At 38.6% G+C, this 18,384-nt stretch overlaps 2 protein-coding genes across 3 annotated transcripts in view; one reads left to right on the top strand and one right to left on the bottom strand.

Annotated features, from left to right (window-relative positions):
- Positions 1-74: 74 nt before the first annotated feature.
- LOC145470634 (ESF1 homolog) lies at positions 75-11,732 on the top strand. The gene is made up of 17 exons (XM_081454444.1): positions 75-259; positions 459-540; positions 689-778; positions 894-966; positions 1,578-1,842; positions 2,310-2,430; positions 2,871-2,920; positions 3,868-3,984; positions 4,621-4,708; positions 5,040-5,199; positions 5,629-5,863; positions 6,592-6,812; positions 7,809-7,998; positions 9,051-9,274; positions 9,834-9,919; positions 10,577-10,604; positions 11,487-11,732. The coding sequence occupies exons 1-17, from the start codon at positions 209-211 to the stop codon at positions 11,569-11,571; spliced, it is 2,166 nt and encodes a 721-aa protein (XP_081310570.1). The 5' UTR covers positions 75-208; the 3' UTR covers positions 11,572-11,732.
- A 317-nt stretch (positions 11,733-12,049) lies between these two features.
- LOC145470633 (uncharacterized) overlaps positions 12,050-18,384 on the bottom strand; it is a 29,138-nt gene continuing 22,803 nt past the window's right edge. For both annotated transcript variants that reach the window (XM_081454442.1, XM_081454443.1), the window contains 10 exons: positions 18,084-18,135; positions 17,472-17,611; positions 16,970-17,067; positions 16,671-16,698; positions 16,499-16,570; positions 16,007-16,075; positions 15,333-15,370; positions 14,943-14,989; positions 13,869-14,041; positions 12,050-13,499 (listed from right to left, as the gene is read on the bottom strand). In XM_081454442.1, coding sequence (XP_081310568.1) covers positions 13,014-13,499; positions 13,869-14,041; positions 14,943-14,989; positions 15,333-15,370; positions 16,007-16,075; positions 16,499-16,570; positions 16,671-16,698; positions 16,970-17,067; positions 17,472-17,611; positions 18,084-18,135 — 1,203 coding nt within the window. In that variant the 3' untranslated portion in view covers positions 12,050-13,013. The remainder of the gene's footprint in view (positions 13,500-13,868; positions 14,042-14,942; positions 14,990-15,332; positions 15,371-16,006; positions 16,076-16,498; positions 16,571-16,670; positions 16,699-16,969; positions 17,068-17,471; positions 17,612-18,083; positions 18,136-18,384) is intronic.

Below are 18,384 nucleotides of genomic sequence, written 5' to 3'. Positions count from 1 at the left end.
GCGTAATATGAGCGGTTACCAATACAAAAAGTGATGCCTGGATGTTTTCGCCTTCGAATTTTATCCCATGATAATATTCTTGAGAAGAAGCAATTGTTATCGCGTTTTGAGGCCCTGAAAGTCCCTTGAAGGAAGAAGGTTTTGTGTAAACTAGCGAAAGATCTCTCTAAAGCCTTATCGGATTGAAGATCATCGCTGAAACAAGAAGATGGAAGCCGATGATAGATTTGCACGTGTTGCCCAGGATCCCAGATTCAAGGCAAGTCTTGAAATCAGCTGTGTTGTGTGGCTTTCTTTATCGCCTGTTTTACATGTTATTGTTAAAACGCTCATGTATATCTTTTCCACATTTTTGATGGTAATTCTCTTCTCTTCGTGCGCTTCAAGGTCGATTGTAGAGCTCGCCTTTTCTCTAAAGTGAAATAATGATTGCTATATCGATCTTTTGTTGTTTCCAGAAAATCTCGCGAAAAGAGAGGAAACTTAAGATTGACGGACGCTTTCAGAAAATGTTTACGGACAAGAACTTCACAACAAAATGTGAGTTGTATCTCATGCATGTAAACGGTGATAGTTTGTGAAATTCTGTTTTGATTAGTCGTGATTGATCATGACTTACTGTGATCATTTACAAGTGGCTGGTTTGATTGATTCTTTATTGAGTAATAAGATTCACCATTTTCTCTAGATTTTGTTGACAAGCGTGGCTCCAAAGTTAAAAAAACATCAACAGAAGACCTTCACAAATTTTATGAAATGTCTGATGAATCTGATAAAGGTATGATAAACAATTACTGCAAGACGAATAAGTGAAACCAGCCCTGTCTCTAGCTCCACCTCAATAGTCAAAAACTATAAAATTAATACCCTTATTTTTCTCTCATGTTTTATAGAAGTGGAAGAAAATGAATTAAAATTGCAAAAGAAAATCCAAAAAGCACTAACAGGGGAAGATGTTGTCAAGAGGTAATGTAACAATATCCCTTATATTAATATTTTCACCAGCTTGTTTACTAATTCATCTAGTGTATAAATGATCCAGGCTGGAGTGCATGTAGTTGAAAAGATCTATGGTCAGTGACTGACACTTTCAAAAACCTGACCTTGAGGTTATCTGCAAAGTTAGGGGACTCCATGACTTTTAACAAGACCAAAATTTAATTCTTATTTATAGCAATGCCTCTTAAGATTACCTTCAGCTGGATTGCATGTACATGTATCATACTGGAAAAAGCAATGAATGAGATACTCCTTGGAGTATTTTGCAAAATTATTGTTTTCAGGGGTTATATAGTACCATAACAGTGACAGGCAATGCATTAAGTTAACATCAACCCCTAATTATTATATTTGTGGTGTACATTATATGCACAGTTAACTTATTGGGTGTGGATCTAGAATAAAGGGTGACTGGTTTCCGAAACAATGAGCGCCGAAGGCACAAGTTTCTTTTACATGTAATTCTGTCAATCTGTGAGTTTTTCCCTGATGATTGCAGAAGACTTCCTACTGTATGACACATACATTTTTACAGCCTTAAGGCAAATCAGGGTCATTCAAGAATTTTTTTCTTTCAGTAAAGCAAAGAAGGAAGAAAAAATTGAGAAGAAGGGCAAAAAGGTTAAGAGAAAAAAGAAGCCTCAGAAATCCCACAGTGGTGAAGAAGAAAGTTCCGATGAAAAAACTTCAGATGTGAAACAAGCTAAACAAACAAAAGGGAGGCATCAAGGTGATAGCCATGTTGGCTCAGAAGAAGAGGTTGATGTCAGTAGAGGAGAGGGCGACATGCAGTCATCATCTGATGAGGAAGACGCAGAAAATCTCGGATTTGAAATAACACAGGTTTGGACTTTACTACAATATACACCATACCATTATGACTTGGCTTAAAAAGGTGCCATCTGGTCATCATTCTTCTTCTGGGCAAGTAACTTTCCATTCTCACTTGCTTGATGGACAAGGGATCAGGCAAGTCATCTGCCTAGTAAATCATTAGAAAAGCAAACTAGACTTGCCCAGGGCAAGTGAAATTTTAGAGCTATAGGTACTTATCCCAGGGGAAAGCTGAAATTTAAGTTTTTTCAAGCCCTGTTGTGACTTAAACATCTCATATCTATTATAAGGTCCTTCCCACCTTGAAAGTTCTGGAAAAGCATCCAGAGTTGAAAGTTTGCACAGGTGAAGGTTTTCTCCTTATTTCAGCTATCTAAAGTAGTTAAGATATGAACTGCATTAATGCCACGCAATCCATCTCTGTAGTAATATGCATAGCATTCGTTCTGCTTAAAAATTATTCCTGACTGTTGCAGGAAGATATTGAACACCCTTGGGGTGAAATGGATGTTTCAACCAAAACTACTGAAGCTGCAACAAGACGTCTTGCTGTGTGTAACCTTGACTGGGACAGAGTGACAGCAACTGATCTGTTTGGTGGGCAATCTTGCGATATTATGACACTGCATTTGCAGTATATTTTACATGTATACTGAGTGATAAGTAATCCTGTAAGAAACCTACCACAACTTAGTTTGTGTAGAGCACTAATAGGCCAGGTTGATATGAGGTGGTTGGGAAAAAGGCAATGTTTCCTCTGCCCAATCTCCCGAGACAGTCAAATGTACAATACTGGACTTAATGCAGTTTTACATGTACAATCAGCTACAATTGTCAACCTTCAGATCTAATCTCTGTTGAATCAAAATGTATTTGAGGTAAAAACTTACTTAAGGTGTTTTACATGGAAATACAGAGCTCAAGACTGTTACTGATTCTATTCCTAAAACTTGCGATCAATGGTTAATGCAGTTGATGGCTGTTAGGAGCATCTTTTTAACTTGTTAATGAATTCAATTCTTTTACCCTTTTAACAGTTTTGTTTAATTCCTTTAAACCGAGAGATGGTGTTATTGAGTCGGTCAAGGTAATAATGGATACTAGTAAGATAGTATTGCATATAATATTTAGTCATGAAGTTACATAATAAGTGATATTTTATTGTTTATAATTAATAATGCATTACTATAAATTTTGTACAGTATGTACTTCAGGTGTGCTAAAATTGTCATTTTGATTTACGCAATTTAACAGTTGTTACTAGGTGGGTGGCATATTGACGTACTGGTTAGTACAGTAGAGTATGGTTGTGTCAGATGGACAGTATAGTTCTTGGGTTGTGCTCTTAAGAGAAACACTTGACCCTCTCAATGTCTCTCACAAATGTAAATGGTTACTTGTTAGGGAAACTTGACAAATAAGCTGAATGCAGACAATGATGGAGTATTTTTATTAGTATCCCATCTAGAGGGACTAACTTACATGTACATTACTGAAAGATGATTACTAGTCCATACTGCGCACTCTCGAGAGTTTGTTTGCATTTTTTTGTTTCGTTCCATGTAAGTCATCACAAAATGTAAACATTTTGCAACTACTTACATGAATTAAATTCAAAGTTTCAAAACAACCACCATTATGGATGCAAAGCGGTTGTAGCTTTATGCTTCATTCTTTCTCATATCACTTGATGAAACAGCTTCACAGCTGTAAAAATCAATGAAGCTGTTGGAAAAAGAATTTGAAAGGCCTCAAAGATCAGTATGTGGTTCGTAACAAATAACATTGATTTGCATTCCATCGAGTGAGCCATTATAATGTCTACAAACATCAGGGTGCTGAGACTGCACAGTACGAACTGAAAATCATCTTTAAAATCAATATTTGCACTGTTAGTCACTGGGATTCTGGAGCTTAGCTGCAGTGGGTCAACTGTATATATGTACTAAGCAGGTTTCTTGTGACAGAATCAGAATACTTCTGTACTTAATGTTACTATTTTATGAAAACTAAGTTTGCTTGAATGTGTGGTAGATTTATCCTTCACAATATGGCTTAGAACAAATGGGAAAAGAAGCATTCAGTGGTCCTGTTGAGCTAAAAGATGACAACAGTGAAAAGGAGGAAACAGATGACAATACAAATACAGAGGTGAGATATGAAAAGGTATTATCTTATTTCAAAGCCTCTGCAAGATTTGTCGACAAGGTGAATATTATTACATGTAACCTTGGGCTTCTCCATCATCCATATGGAATGTATCAGCTGAAAATCCAATATAAAATGTTTCTATAGGAAGAGAAGAATTACATGTAAGTGTATGATAAACGATACAATGTATCTGTTGACCCAGGTTACAGTACACTACTTACTACTTTACAAGGAAGACAGGAATGGAGTTGGGTAACATCAGACTGTTCCAAGCCACTACATGCAGAGATGCCAACCTAAAAAAATTAATTGAAATCTGGGAGATGGCCAATTTTAACTTTTCGACCCTAAAAAAATGTTGTCAAAAGTAGAACTCCTCTGATTCAGCCACAAAAATGCATCAATTATTCCAAAATGTTGCCCAGGAAAAGGCCAAAAATCAGCCAAAATAAGCACTTTCCTTTGAATCTGTGAGATTTAGTGATCTGTGGGGGAGACCAAGAGATTTGGTTTGTATCCAAGAGATTCCTTCATAATCCAGGAGAGTTGGCATAGATGTATATCTACATGTTACTATGCTTTGTCTTTGTGGAAAAGTAGAGAGTAAACTTTGTTATGGTTAAATTTCTCTCTCAGGGCTCACAGTTTTCCATGGAGAAACTGCGACAATACCAGTTGAACAGACTTAAGTATTACTATGCAGTAATGGAGTGTAACTCAGCAGGTATGGTGAAATAAGGGTGTGGTAATTAGCAGTTTTTCCAGTTTTCTTGAAAGTAAAATTGATGCCTGAAAGTCTTTGATATATTTCTTGTTCCAGCATTGGTTTCTACACACAGTTCAATTTCTCTGTATTTACGTACATTTACAAATACAATGATGGGAAATAACTCATCACGTGTGCAGACTTTGAGTAGCATGTCATTAACAGTGGAATTTACAGGTGTAGGCGCCTGAAACTTCATTGAATTGATGTGTGCTCTCAAACTGGGCAGAAACCCTGTGTTACTTTGAGCAACACATATCAACACTGTTTTACATTCATGTTGATTCAGCGACTGCTGAGGTACTGTATGAAGAATGTGACGGAACTGAATTTGAGCTCAGTGGAAACGTACTGGACTTAAGATACATACCTGATGATATGGAGTTTGACCAGGAACCCCACTCAATAGCCACAGAGCTACCAGCATCGGGCTTGTACAAAGCACCAGAGTAAGTACTTTTTACTAACAGTGATTAAAGTAATATACCAAACACGATAGACCGTGTTTGACCACGTTTCCAAACACCGAGAAGAGGGTTGAAAACACGACGTGCAGCGGAGTATTTTTGACGAACTTCGAGGTGTTTGGAAATATGGTCAAACACTGCCTTGAGTGTTTGATATATTTTCTCAATCGAAACTAAAGCTAAGAAGTAAATAAAATACATGTAGTAAAAATCTATGCTAATTAAGATCAGATATCTAAACACCGTAAAGATCACGATTTCCTTTGTTCAAACTTGATGAATTATTAATGAGTTTGAAAGTGCAAGAGATATAAGAATTTTTAGAACCGCAAAGCTAAATCAAATTAAATTTTACTACATGTACATTCTGATTCATGACATGTACACTGTATTTTTTTATCTCTTCTTCAGATTCTCGACAACAGCCCTTCATCAAACAAATGTCAAGCTGACCTGGGACGAAACAGACCCAGGACGGCAAAGAACCACCATGAGAAAATTTACGAAAGACGATTTACTCGAGATGGATTTTAAGGCTTATCTCGCTTCTTCGTCCGACGAGGACGAGCCGAAGGAACGAGAAGAAAACAGAAACGGTGACAATGATTCGTCTGAAGATGAAAACAAGAAGATTGAGAAGTATAAGGTCAGCCAAATATGTTTGTGACCGTTTTCAAATTCTGTTAAAGAGGCACCGCCCATTTTATATTTTTTATCAAAATTTCAAAAAGTTCAAAGCATGCTCAGATCACTGGGAACCCAACAATAATGGTGTGATTTTGAAGAACAGTACTGAACTGAAAATGCGAGATGCGAGATAGAAAATGCGAGATGCAAGATAGCAAATGTGAGATGCGAGATAGACAATGCAAGATGCAAGATAGAAAATGCGAGATGTGAGATAGAAAATGCGAGATACGAGATAGAAAATGCGAGATGCGAGATAGAAAATGCGAGAGGCGAGATAGAAAATGCGAGATGCAAGATACGAGATAGAAAATGCGAGATAAAAATGCGAGTAACGAGATAGCAAATGTGCGATACATTACAAAAAGATGCGAGATACGAGATGCTAAATAAAAGATGCAAGTTGCGAGATAAGAATTGTGACATATAGATATAAAATAAGAGTCGCGACATAAACAAAAATGCGAGATGCGAGGTAGAAATTGCGATATGCGACGTAAAAATGTGAGGCTCGTGAATATAACATGGAAGCGGCCTATAAACCATGGATAGCCTCACTGCTGGTTAGTTACACTGTTTCCACAGTGTTTGTAGACATAGGTTTAGAATTCTTGGTACACTATAAGACTTTCCAAAATTTTAACTAAAAGCGCATTTTAAGCATTTGTGAACATACCATGGCAACAGGAACTTTTGAAGGAGATTCAAGACAAAGAGCGCAAGTCAGACAGGAATCAAGAATTAGAGATCACTTGGGAACCAGGCCTGCGAGAAACCACGGAGGATCTGGTAACTAGTAAGATGAAAGAGAAAGAGAGGAAAGAGATGACGCCATGGGAATCTTATCTGCAAACTAAAAAGGAAAAGAAGAAAGAGAAACGAAAGGGGAAAGAGGCCTCAAAGATCAAGTGAGTCGACAAATGATTGCTGTTCTCATCTTTTAGTTTGACTGAATGACGATTCACTTTATCGTTAAGTGATCTCCAAAGATGCCCTTCAGAGCCGGGCTGTTCAAAGCGCAGTTAAGCTTTTGACTCAATTTTGACTCGTTAAGAATTTTGACTCAAATTTGCAACTTGTCGATGAGGTTTTCTGTTTATTGCTTGTCCTTCAGTTTTAAGTTTCAATAATCTCAAACTATACAAAACATAAGAAATGAAAATCATTTTTATCTTTTATCCTGTGTTAGCGTTAACGGGCTTTTGAACAGCCCAGCCCAAGTGTACTTTCTTATCGTAACACCTTTCAAAGGCTGTCAATGTATGTTTATGGTACTCAAAGCTTTGCATTGTATCAAAGGAACGTCTGGTCATAGCATCAAAGCGCCTGAGAGTTCGATCTCTGCCTGTTTCTCTTACGTTTTGTTCTAGGGCAAGACAGTTTGCTGTCTCCCTCCTGAGAATCCTGACAAGGAGAGGAACCTGTTACTGACCTGTTATTGACTACCGGTATCATTTCATTCAGGGGTTAGGGGATGGGGGTAGCAGTATTTGTCCAGTCCCATCAGCTACAAGCAACCAGCAGCCTAGACCATTTGACCTGTGTACCCACAGATAGCCCAAGCTCGCAAATAAGCGTCCCTGTACATTCAATAGTACTCAGGTTACGCATCAGACGAAATATATGGATTTGTATGGGAAAAACATTTAAATTCTGAAGCCTAAAAAATACGAAGAAGTATGCATAAAGATCAACCTACCTTGCTTCAGGTGTGTGCTTCCTTGGTTCCTGTGAGGTTTCTGGGCTCAGTTATGACAATTTAGGTGGGTTTTAGCTTCACTGTTTTCTCCTCTATAGGCACGCTCATTTGCGAACTTGGGCTACCTGTTGTGTACCCTCTCCTTTCTGCGTCTGTCTAGAAATAGAATGAATTTAACTTTTTTTGTTGTCATTTTGGCTTTTAGTTCCACGGCGAATGAATCTGATGAAAGTGACGAGATTCCTTCTGACGTTGATTTATCGGATCCTTTCTTCAGTCAAGAGATTAATGCTGGAATAAGTAATAAAAACAAAACTAACAAGGTATCCACAGGCAAAACAAAGAAAAAACGAAAAGGAACAGCACCGGAAACTGAAGAGGATAGAAAGGCAAAGGTGAGGAGAGATCACTCGTTTATAGATAGTTTAGCCTTACATATTAAGGAACGGAAATGGTTATTGAGAATAACACATAAGCGCTTCAGCCTTGGACTTGTGAAGTTTATCCTCAAATAATCAGCTCTACGCTTCCTGCAGATGTTGAGTTAAACTCGAGAAGAACATAACTAATATAGACTCTTTGGACGATTTTCCGAAGACTTCCGAGCATTCCCCGAAAATTTTCGTAAAATACCGAAGGTCATTCGTAAATGATCATTTCCGAAGATTGCGATAAATTCTGAAGAATGCATTGCTGAGAGACGGTTTCCAAAGAGGATCCAAAGAGGATCTAAAGAGGTTTCGACAATACCCCAAGACATTTCAGTTCATTTACCGTTTAGAAAGTACAATAAATACGATAATAAAAGATTTTTGACGTCTGTTTTACAAAGTTCTGATGGGTTTTCTTTGGCTTGACCAATCAAAATACCGAGACAGAAATGTCCATGGCCACGTGCAACGGCACTTGCCCAAATTTGGAGATTCCAGCGCAAACCAGTAGAAAGTTATCTAAAGACGTCAAAAATAAATCAAACAATTTACTTAGTGGCAACGAGTATGGTACGCATTACGCGTGTTTTTGATTGCTATGCAGTCAACCTCTCCAGTGCGGCCACATTGGGAACAGCGGAAAGTGGCCGTTGTAGACCGTTTTTTTTTTTTCTTGGGGTTCAACATTTTTATCTTCAAAAATTGCTTAGAGTAGCATGTAAATACGTAACACAGTCAAAATATATCAATAAGACAGAAACCAAACAAAAACAGAGACCAAACTCGCGCGGCACGGATCAAGTCTGGTGACCTTTTCCGATAAAAAGAAATGAGGTTTTGTATTCACAGTTCGTCAGTTGTTGATAAACTGGCCGCTGTCGAGGGGTTATTTTGGTAGTTTGGGAGGCGATTTAGTGGTCGTTGACGTTGTAGAGAGGTGGCAGTTGTAGAGAGATGACCATTAGTGGAGTTTCGACTGTAATTTTCTATTCAACATTATCTGTTTGTAATTTCAGGAGGAGCTTGAATTACTTTTAATGGACGAAAAAGATGATCGCCGGCATTTCAGTCTAAAAGGAATATTAGAGAATGAGAAGAAAAGCAAAAAGAAGCGAAAGAGAAAAGCGAAAGACGAGGAAGTTGTGGACGACAATTTTAACGTCGACTTGGAGGATTCTCGGTTTGACGCGCTGTTCACCTCACATCATTTCGCTGTAGATCCGTCAGATCCGCAATACAGGTATGATGAGTATAATAAATCTCCTTACTAGTTCGTAGTTGATTTAAGCTTCATGCTTAGGAGAATTTAAAATCTATCAAATTTGAAGTTGGGAGGCGCGCTGGCGCAAAGATTAGAGTCGAGATTTCTTCCACAAGATAACCAGAGCTAACTCCGCGGTGCCAATAATACACCAAAAGGGAGGAATTTTTTAGAATTTTGGCCATTTTCTACTCCAATCGGGCCTTCTGTTTCTTTGTGGAAACGCAAAAGGTGACAGATTTGAAAGTTCCATAAATAAACTAAATATGTCCTTAAAGGAGCTCTTACGGTATTTTGAGTTATTTTGGTGGTGTACAGTAGTACCTTTAAATTGAAGGAAACCTGAAAATAGTAGTTTATTAAGATAGAAAAACACCAAAGAGATAATAATAAACCATAAAGGAATAGGGATGGTTGAGGATGAAGAAGATTTACACGGATTACAAACAACGCACTTGAAAAATCTAGGCTAAACTTTTCAAGATGAGTAAACCGTGACGTAACTCCTTTAAGACTAACAGTGAGTCTTCGTTGACAGGAAAACGAAGGCCATGGAAACGATCACAGAGGAGAGACAAAAGAGGAGAGAAAAAACAGACAACACCCAGACGAGACACGACAGAGGTGACCTTGACTTGAATGCACAGCACCTGTGTGTCCAAAAAAACTCATGTGCCTTTTGAGATATTTTACGGGACTCTCACAGCAGAGCCTTGTAAATAATCTTATCTCAAAAGAATTATGTATGCTGAGAATGGCTGGTCTAGTACCCAGTTCACCCAACAAATTCCCATGTTCTTAGATAAAAACATCTCATCCTAGAATTTACCTCAATTAATTAATTAAAAGTAAAAGCCAATCACTGATTTCTGTATTTCTGTGTTATCTCACGATGATATTTTTCTTTGAGTTTCGTTTCTCGAGGTCTCTTTACTCTATACATTTTAATGGCCTACCGGTATTATCGCTGCATGTATTAATACCAAACGTGTTTCATTAGAAATCCTCGAATCTAACAAATTGGTCCTTTAATCGTTCTTTATTCTTTTGAAAATCAAAACATTTCCCTCCATTTCGTCTCAGGTAGTTGCGAGAATGTCCACGCATTGCGCGAGAAACACCCTCGGGAGAACTGGGAACCATGTTTAAAAATAACTTAAGAGGGATTACCTTGGGTATATGGCCTTTATGGGGGATTCAATCTCTTACCTTCATCGTCTCTTGTTTCTACCTTAAATTATAAGTTTTATACTGCTCTCATTAATTTTTTTTTTCTTTCAGGTGATCAAAGCCAAAAAAGAGATCCTAGGTAAGTTTAAACTATATTTCTAGCAGGGTAGTCACATGGTCAAAATGTCAGCTCTCCTAGCTGATTCCTAAACGTAAGTCTTAAGGTTAGTTCTGAGAACTTGGACATTCATCCAGCAACATCCCTTAGCTGATGATGTTCTTTATTCTCCTCACCTGTGCATTTGACAATGTACTGATATTGTAAGACGAAATTTGACGTTGATCACTTTTGGGAATCAACGGATTCAAAATCCTGTTCTTTAACCAACCATAGTACTTTTTTATGCAGTCATATTTCGTTAACAATAATGATAATAATAATAATAATAATAATAATAATAATAATAATAATAATAATAATAATCATAATCATAACAATAATAACAATATTGATGATGATGCTGATGATGATAGTGATAATGATAATAATGATAATAATAGCAATAATAGATATTTATATAGCGCCTATCCAGATCTGTTCTAAGCGCTTTACAAAAGCAAAAAATTGCAAAAAAGTACAAATTTAAGTGTGAAGTTTAAGGGCCACATTCCCCCCTGTGGAGGGAAGGTTATAGAGGATATTACATGCCCTCGCGGAGATAAGAAATTTCTCTTCGAGTGAACACGAGAAGAGAAATTTCATATTTACAAGCAGCTATGTACTGTTCTATTTATTAAATAAACACCAATGAAATACCAAACCAATAGATTTATCATGTAACCATAGCAACGGTGATCTTTTCACTTGTGAAGATAACATGTTATTTTAACGTTTGAAGATATACGTTTTCGCGCGAAAGCTCACCGGGCATTTTATTGGTGTGCGTGGTCAATGTTTTTAATGTCGAGGCTCTTGTTTTGTCACTCTACTTCCATATAACGTTCCGTTTTTTTTTCCTAGCTTGTCGCTGCTTGTTAAGTCTGTCAAGTCGAAAACAGGACAATTTCACGAACAGAAGAAGAAAAAGAAAGTAAAGCACGCGTGAAAGGCTCGGAATAATACCCTGACATCGATAGTGCTTAGCGCCACTGGCATCCTCCCAGTTCCTGCTCCGTCAAGTTGGTGCGAACACTGGGACCTGAATTCTTCACGTGGACCTTACAAATGAGCCCGCAGTCCCTGAGAAAGGTGTTGCTAAGTAACATATGTACGTCGGACCTCGTGATTCAACAATACGATTCGGAAACTCTTCAGTAGCGTAAGCGAGGATAAAGCCGGCTGGAAGTGACTGGAGTGTTGTTCTCGTCTTGTTTTTAAAATCTTTTATGCCTTGCCTGGTCTGTAAACCTGCGAGTTTCCTACTGTGCGTTCCCTCCGCATTGTGCACTTTTTGTTTTCCTGCGTTTTTAGTGAGTCATACTCTATCTGCTACGTGCCTTCCCACGCGTATTTCGTGTTGCGTCCAGTCATCAGTTCAAGTCGTAGCGCCGTCTACATTGTATATTTTCCAGAAATTTTGCGAGTGTTGAGGTACAAGAACATCCTAATAGACCATTTTACGGTCGCCTGCTCAGTGACCTGGCCTTTGAATGGCAGCGAGGCTGGAGGTGACGGCCGGTGATCTTGTTTTGATACAGACCTCACTACTTTTGTTGTGTAAATCAAGTTTGTTATAATTGCTAAGTAGTTGGCATTTAAATGAGAAAAGCAGAGAGGTTTGTATCAAAGCAAGGTCACCTCCAGCCTCGCTTCCATTTACAGGCCAAGTAGATGAGCTGACCAAAGTTCCTTAGTTACTCCTCTGAGACCAGCTAGTATTTGCAAGAGGTGTTTTCCAAGTAATTATGCGCCCGTTGATCAAGGTGTGATGTGACCGCGTATCTGTGGTGCGCACAGATTGAAAGAGCAGGGTATGGAATAGAAAGAAAGACGAGAAGATTCTTTAAAAACACTTCCGTAAACACGTCTTGTTTAAGTCTCTTTATAAGAAATGTTATTACATTTCGTCTACAAATAATAAAAAAATAAATAATCTTCTGTACGTAGCTAACTATATGCATCAGTGGACGTTTTGTTTTTCAAAGCGTGGAGTGGTGAAAACCTGTTGCCAGTATCCACTCAACCTATATACATTTGCTCACAAACCTTTCAGTTTCTCTCTGAAATATCCGCACATCTGCGGTGAATGTTATTTTTTAACAATGTAATAAGAGCTGGTAACAAATGCACGTTACAGCTGACGTTGGTACTTGTTAAATGATATAGTGGTCCTTGACGTGACATTCTCATTTTTCTTCCTTGTCTACAAATAATACGTGACAGGCTTATGTCTGATTGAGTTTCATTATCTGCGTACCTCTTCATAGTTTGCGTTAACGCCTGTACGTTTCATTGCAGTTTCTCTGCTTTCCTTTTCTGTCACGCCACAATTTGTTCGTCACGAAATGCTTGTTTCCATTGTCACAGTGTACTTCAATCTGCGTTGATCTACTGCGGAACAGATTTTCTATTCACTGCTTTACCTGGCGTGACAGGCCTTCCACCAGGACTTCGAGATCCCGCTGAACTTGTGCCCCCTCTCTTGGCCACACCAGGAGACGCGCGGGATTTCGTCCCGGTAGTGCCTCCAGTGGCCCGCGAGGATCCCGAACCGGATGTTTTAGTTCCTGTTCCGGTTCCTGTTCGAGTTCCTGTCTTCGAAGTCCCAGTACCGGAATTCGTAATCGAAGAACGTCGTCGCCCAGTTGTCTTTGATTCATCCAGCTTAACGTCCTTACCGACAATCAAGTTATTCGTTTCGACGAAATTTATCATCCATTCTGGCATTTCGCCGTTTTTCGATTTCTGTTTGGGTTTCTTTTCTTGCTTTGGTGACGCCTGGGGGCTTGGGGATAGCCTCGAGCTGCCTGTTGACGAAGAGGTGATCTGATCGGCGCACGTGGAGGGTGGAGTGGGGGTGCCAGGGCCGAAAAACTGAAAAAAAAATACGACAAAAATAAATCTTACTTGTTCATACTAGGCATTGATGGGGATTTGGTTACGCTAGCGTCACGCCAAGTTCAAATGGGAAGGTCACGCCAGTGTAACACCATGCTAAAAGGATAAAGTCATGCTATGTTATTGACATCTTCTATGATATTGAGTTACCGGGTCATTCTCAGCATTGATGAGATAAGGGATTTAGTCACGCTAGTGTCACGCCGTGTTCAAAAAGTGTCACACCATGTTTAGGTATAAGGTCACGCTATGTTCTTGTCATGACGACGAATCACCACTATAGAAGTGTCAGCAACATAAGCAACAACTGATCTGATCGTTACAGCGCTTTTCACAAAAACTTACCTCTACCGCAGGTATCTTCACGCCTGGTGACCTTTCCCCGCTGCTTTCACTTCCAGGTCGCAATCTGTTTAATGGACCGACCGCGTTTTGACTAAACCGCGGGCTCCCAGACCTACCCAAATAACGAGCAGAGTATGGCCTGGGTTCCAGTGATATTCCACTGCTTGGTCTTCCTGTAAAAAACAAACGCGGAAATTTCTTCAAACAAAACATTGCTTCCAACAAAAGAAATGCTTCAGAAAATCTAATGCCAAAACAATGCAAATAGAACAACAAAGCCAAAACGCTGAATTTGATTAGCTGTCAAGGCGAGGAAGTTTGCGATGTTGCGTTGCATAGTTTGTCTACTCTCCTTAATGTGAATGGTACAAAAAGAAACCAAAACGCACGATTTTGTGAGCACTTTGTCAAGTATGGATAAAATAGCACATTGTATTCACCATAAGTACGTAAGCACCATAAGTGTAAGAAGACGCCCTGTTTTCTTTGAACATCCTTACCAAAGGTTAGTCTGAATTATGGTCCTTTCTTTATGGTCCTTGACGGTCCTTTCTTTTCAGCGGTGCAAGGATTTTTAATGAAAATTCCGTTAAACATTACCAAGAGCGAAAACTTACAGATGTTCTGTCGCGGAGCAAGAAATTTCTTTTATAATAACAAAAGTACTATTTGAAAACTTTATTTATAATTTTGTTAGTTGGTTGTAAATGTTCTTAAATTTTATTATTGTATTTTAGGTTTATAACGTTTTAATACAGGACCCCTAAGGAGACCAGCCTTACAGCTGAATAGGCTATACCCAGTGTAAATAAAGTTTACTTACTAACATGAACTGGAGTCTCACTATGTAACGGACTTGCCGAGAAAACACTGAGCTTATCTTATTCCTGCTACAAAGAGAGATTGCAGCTATTCCTTGTTTTCAAGTGAGGTTTTAGGTGGAATTCACGAGTCTGGCAGCTTATTTTTCTGAACAGCTCGTCTGAGAGGGCGACATCATTTTAAGTGATACCATATTCTCAAAAGGTTGACAGCTAACAAACATGCACGACGTGAAAAGATAACCGTACTCACCTTGGTTAATGTCTACAAGTTCATGATCTTCGCTGATTGGACATTCCCTGGACACAAGAAAAAACCATTGTGATGAAACATCTGCTACAAAATCCACTTCAATTTTAAAAAAGTTCCCTATCTGTTAAATAAGCAACATCACGGTTTGGGCATCTTAAAAAGTTCAGCCTAAATTTTTCAAGTTCGTCGTTTGTGATTCGTGTTAATCTTCTCCATCCTAAACCATCCTTGTTCCTTTGTGGTTTATTATTATCTCTTCAGTGTTTTTCTATCTTAGTAAACTACTATTGAGGTTTTCTTCAAATTAAAGGTAATTTTGTACGTGCCCAAAATAACTCAAAATAACGTGACTGAGCTCCTTTAAAAATGCTGAAGTTTCATGTACTTTACCTCATTGAGTCATCGTCACTGCCAAATCTAAGAGGACCCTACAAAGGAGAGGAATATGGCCCTTTTAGTTCCTCAAAATGTCAATTCTCATCACTGACCGTCATACATTTCTTGTTATGTTAGTTCTGAGAATTTGGTATAACGTCAAAACAATCTCCCCTAGTTGATGATTGTCTTTATTCTCATCACCTGTTTGCTTGACAATGTATTGATATTGTAAAGAGATATAAGATTACATGGCAGCATAGTTAATAGAGGGAAACAGTTACGAAATCCGGTAAACATCAAAGAAGCAAATAAACAGGCTAAGATTTATGTTGGAAGGTCTTTGACCCTGCACATCCATTGTTTTATGCTCATAGACTATGCATGAATCACATAATCGGAATGCTTCTAATTGTTAGTTCTTTGAGCACACATGTCCACCTTTTGTATTTTGCCTTGTGTATTTTGTGTAGGGTCAACCCCCAAAATAGCCAACAAAAACATACAAGAAAGAACTTTGCCAGGTTTCATAACTATTTCCTTCTATTAACTATGATGGACATTGTAGCCTTTGTCGGGCCTGTCCAATGGACCATTTCCTGCTCGTCTGCTCATTTGTGAGTACTGACCAAAAAGATTCGAATGTGCACTTGCAACGCATTACCAAATATTACAAAGGTTTTCAGTACCAGTTTCTTGGATCGTAATCCTGTTGGTGTTCTGAGTTCTGCTCTCATGATGTTGTTCAATTCACGTAACTGAAATAAGAATAAACAAGATTGAAACCAAAATACCGACAACAACATGTGTTATTCTTTATACTTCTCACTCCTACATTAGAGCGGTTTTCGTAAAACCAAAACCAAAGTAATCACTCTAGCCAATCACAAAGGACACAGAAAATCTAATGAACCAATCAAAATTCGAAAACAAAAATACGTGCAGTTGACACGAAGCGCAGGAAAACGTGTGCGAGCAAGTCACGATTGGTTTTGGTTTTATCTCTGATTGGATGAAAAAGTGGCGCGAGTTTTTTAAACCAATCGCGTATCGTAGTAATGCAAAAGCAATTACTTTTCGCAAAACTCAAGTGACAACTGCTCTAAAGTGTTATTCGGAATAAACACCGAAAAAGCTATGAAATGTCAGCAAAAATCGTTAAGGAAGTCAAATCATGATACCTCTTCTGCGTTCATTACGGTCATGTCGCCAAGAATCTCTCTTCTCCAGTCTCCCGTTTTCTTCAGTTTCATCTGACACAGAATCATAAAACAAATGTCAGAATCATATCTGGAAAAATTACTCAAAAGTTGATATAACGTTTAATCAAAATAGCTCGAGATCGATACATACCCTTCCCCGTACTGCAGGAGGTGTTCCTCTACAAAAGGCATTAAAATAGCGACTATTAGAGCTCATATTATGATTAACAGATGAAATTATGGCAAAAAATTGACACCGAGCAGCCTTGTCAATGGAGCTATCTTTGCGCGACTTGATTTAACTGCATCTTCCACATCTATATCTTAAATTTATACCATACTAATTTATACTATGCCCAACAGTCACAAAACTGAAACAAAAGAGACTTAGTTACACTCGAAAGTTACTGGAAAACTGCTGGAAGAATTAAAAAAATGTGTTCTACTTACGGGCCCTGACTTCCAAATGTAGACGCCCTTTCGCGGAAGAAAGGATTTTCTTTCCGGTTCAAAGACGAAGAACTTTTTTCTTTTACAAGATCATGGACCTAAAGTTGACACACAAAATAAAGTTTTATAGACAAATTCTGTTTTCTAGTCTAAGTATGTGTAATATAAATTCTTCCAACCAGCAGAATCTTTTCGGTAGAATTTAACGATAAAGATACAAAGTCCACTTTCTGTCTTTTCAGTGTTAACGCCCTTGATCCTTATGACATGCGCATGCGTGATCTCTATGAAACTGTCACTGAAACAAAATTTTACAATCTAAGAATTTTTTTCAATAGTAAAGTTTGAACCTTACTAACAAGCACATTCAACTTGTTTCGGAAGAAAAAATCCCGAGAAGTCATTCGTTAGCCGTTCGAGGTCGGATCATTAAGTTCAAAATTGTCCGCCATCATAGTGCGACCGAAAGAGGATATGATCGTTAAATTTCCTGTCTACATGCCTTATTGGCATTTTCGTCGTCGTTCGCAGCTTGCGGGGAGGGGGCTCCTCCTCCACCCTCCCCTCCCACAGTAGATCTTCTTTGCTTGCGTTTTCCATACTCTGGCACTGCCTTTACTGTTCTCAAGATCACGTGAGATGCTGCGAATCGGAAAAAGAAATAACTTTATCACGCTTTTGCAAGAGGTCACCACAGTTCTTGGAACAGTTATCTAGACTGATAGAATTTAAAAAGTGTTCGGTGCATGTTTTTAATAAAGTGACGGTTTAGTTTTGGTGGCAAATGGTGCAATAAACCAATCGGAAGTTTAAAAGTAAACCATGTAAGTACTGGTAAGCGCAAGAATAGCAACTGGCGAAAAGCGCGGGAAAACATGCAACTGGCGACAAACGCGGGAAACATGAAACCAATGACAAACGCGGGAAAATATGCTAACATGAGAAAATGGAATGATTCGGTTTGGTCTTGTACCTGGCCAAGAAGACCATAGTTGTACCCTAATTGGTTAAATCGCACTACACTAGTTTCTTGCACCAATCAAAACACCCACTGGTATAAAACGAAGCAAAGCTACAGCTATGCCTACATGATAAAGAATCTCTTTAGCCTTACCAGGAAACCAGCCAACTTTATTCTTACAGCGTCCGTGCCACCAGTCATCTTTCTACAATTAAATAAAGACAAGACCTAAGAATACATTCGAGCCTCCCTGTGTACCCACTCCTACTAAGCGACCATCTTCTTCTATACCAAAAGTTCCCTGTCGAAACACTTAAGTCAAAACCTCCTCAGCGATCGTGACCACTTTTAAGGTCGATGGTTTGAAATTTCTATTGCTTTTGAACTCCTGTAAGCGAGAATTCGACACATATCCGATCCCTGTTCGGGCGCAAATTGGTTAATAAAGATATCG

Source organism: Orbicella franksi, chromosome 15, assembly GCF_964199315.1.
Source record: "Orbicella franksi chromosome 15, jaOrbFran1.1, whole genome shotgun sequence".
NCBI lineage: Eukaryota > Metazoa > Cnidaria > Anthozoa > Scleractinia > Merulinidae > Orbicella > Orbicella franksi.
The sequence above is the reverse complement of the archived record's forward strand: the minus strand, read 5'-3'. Positions and strand labels throughout refer to the sequence as shown.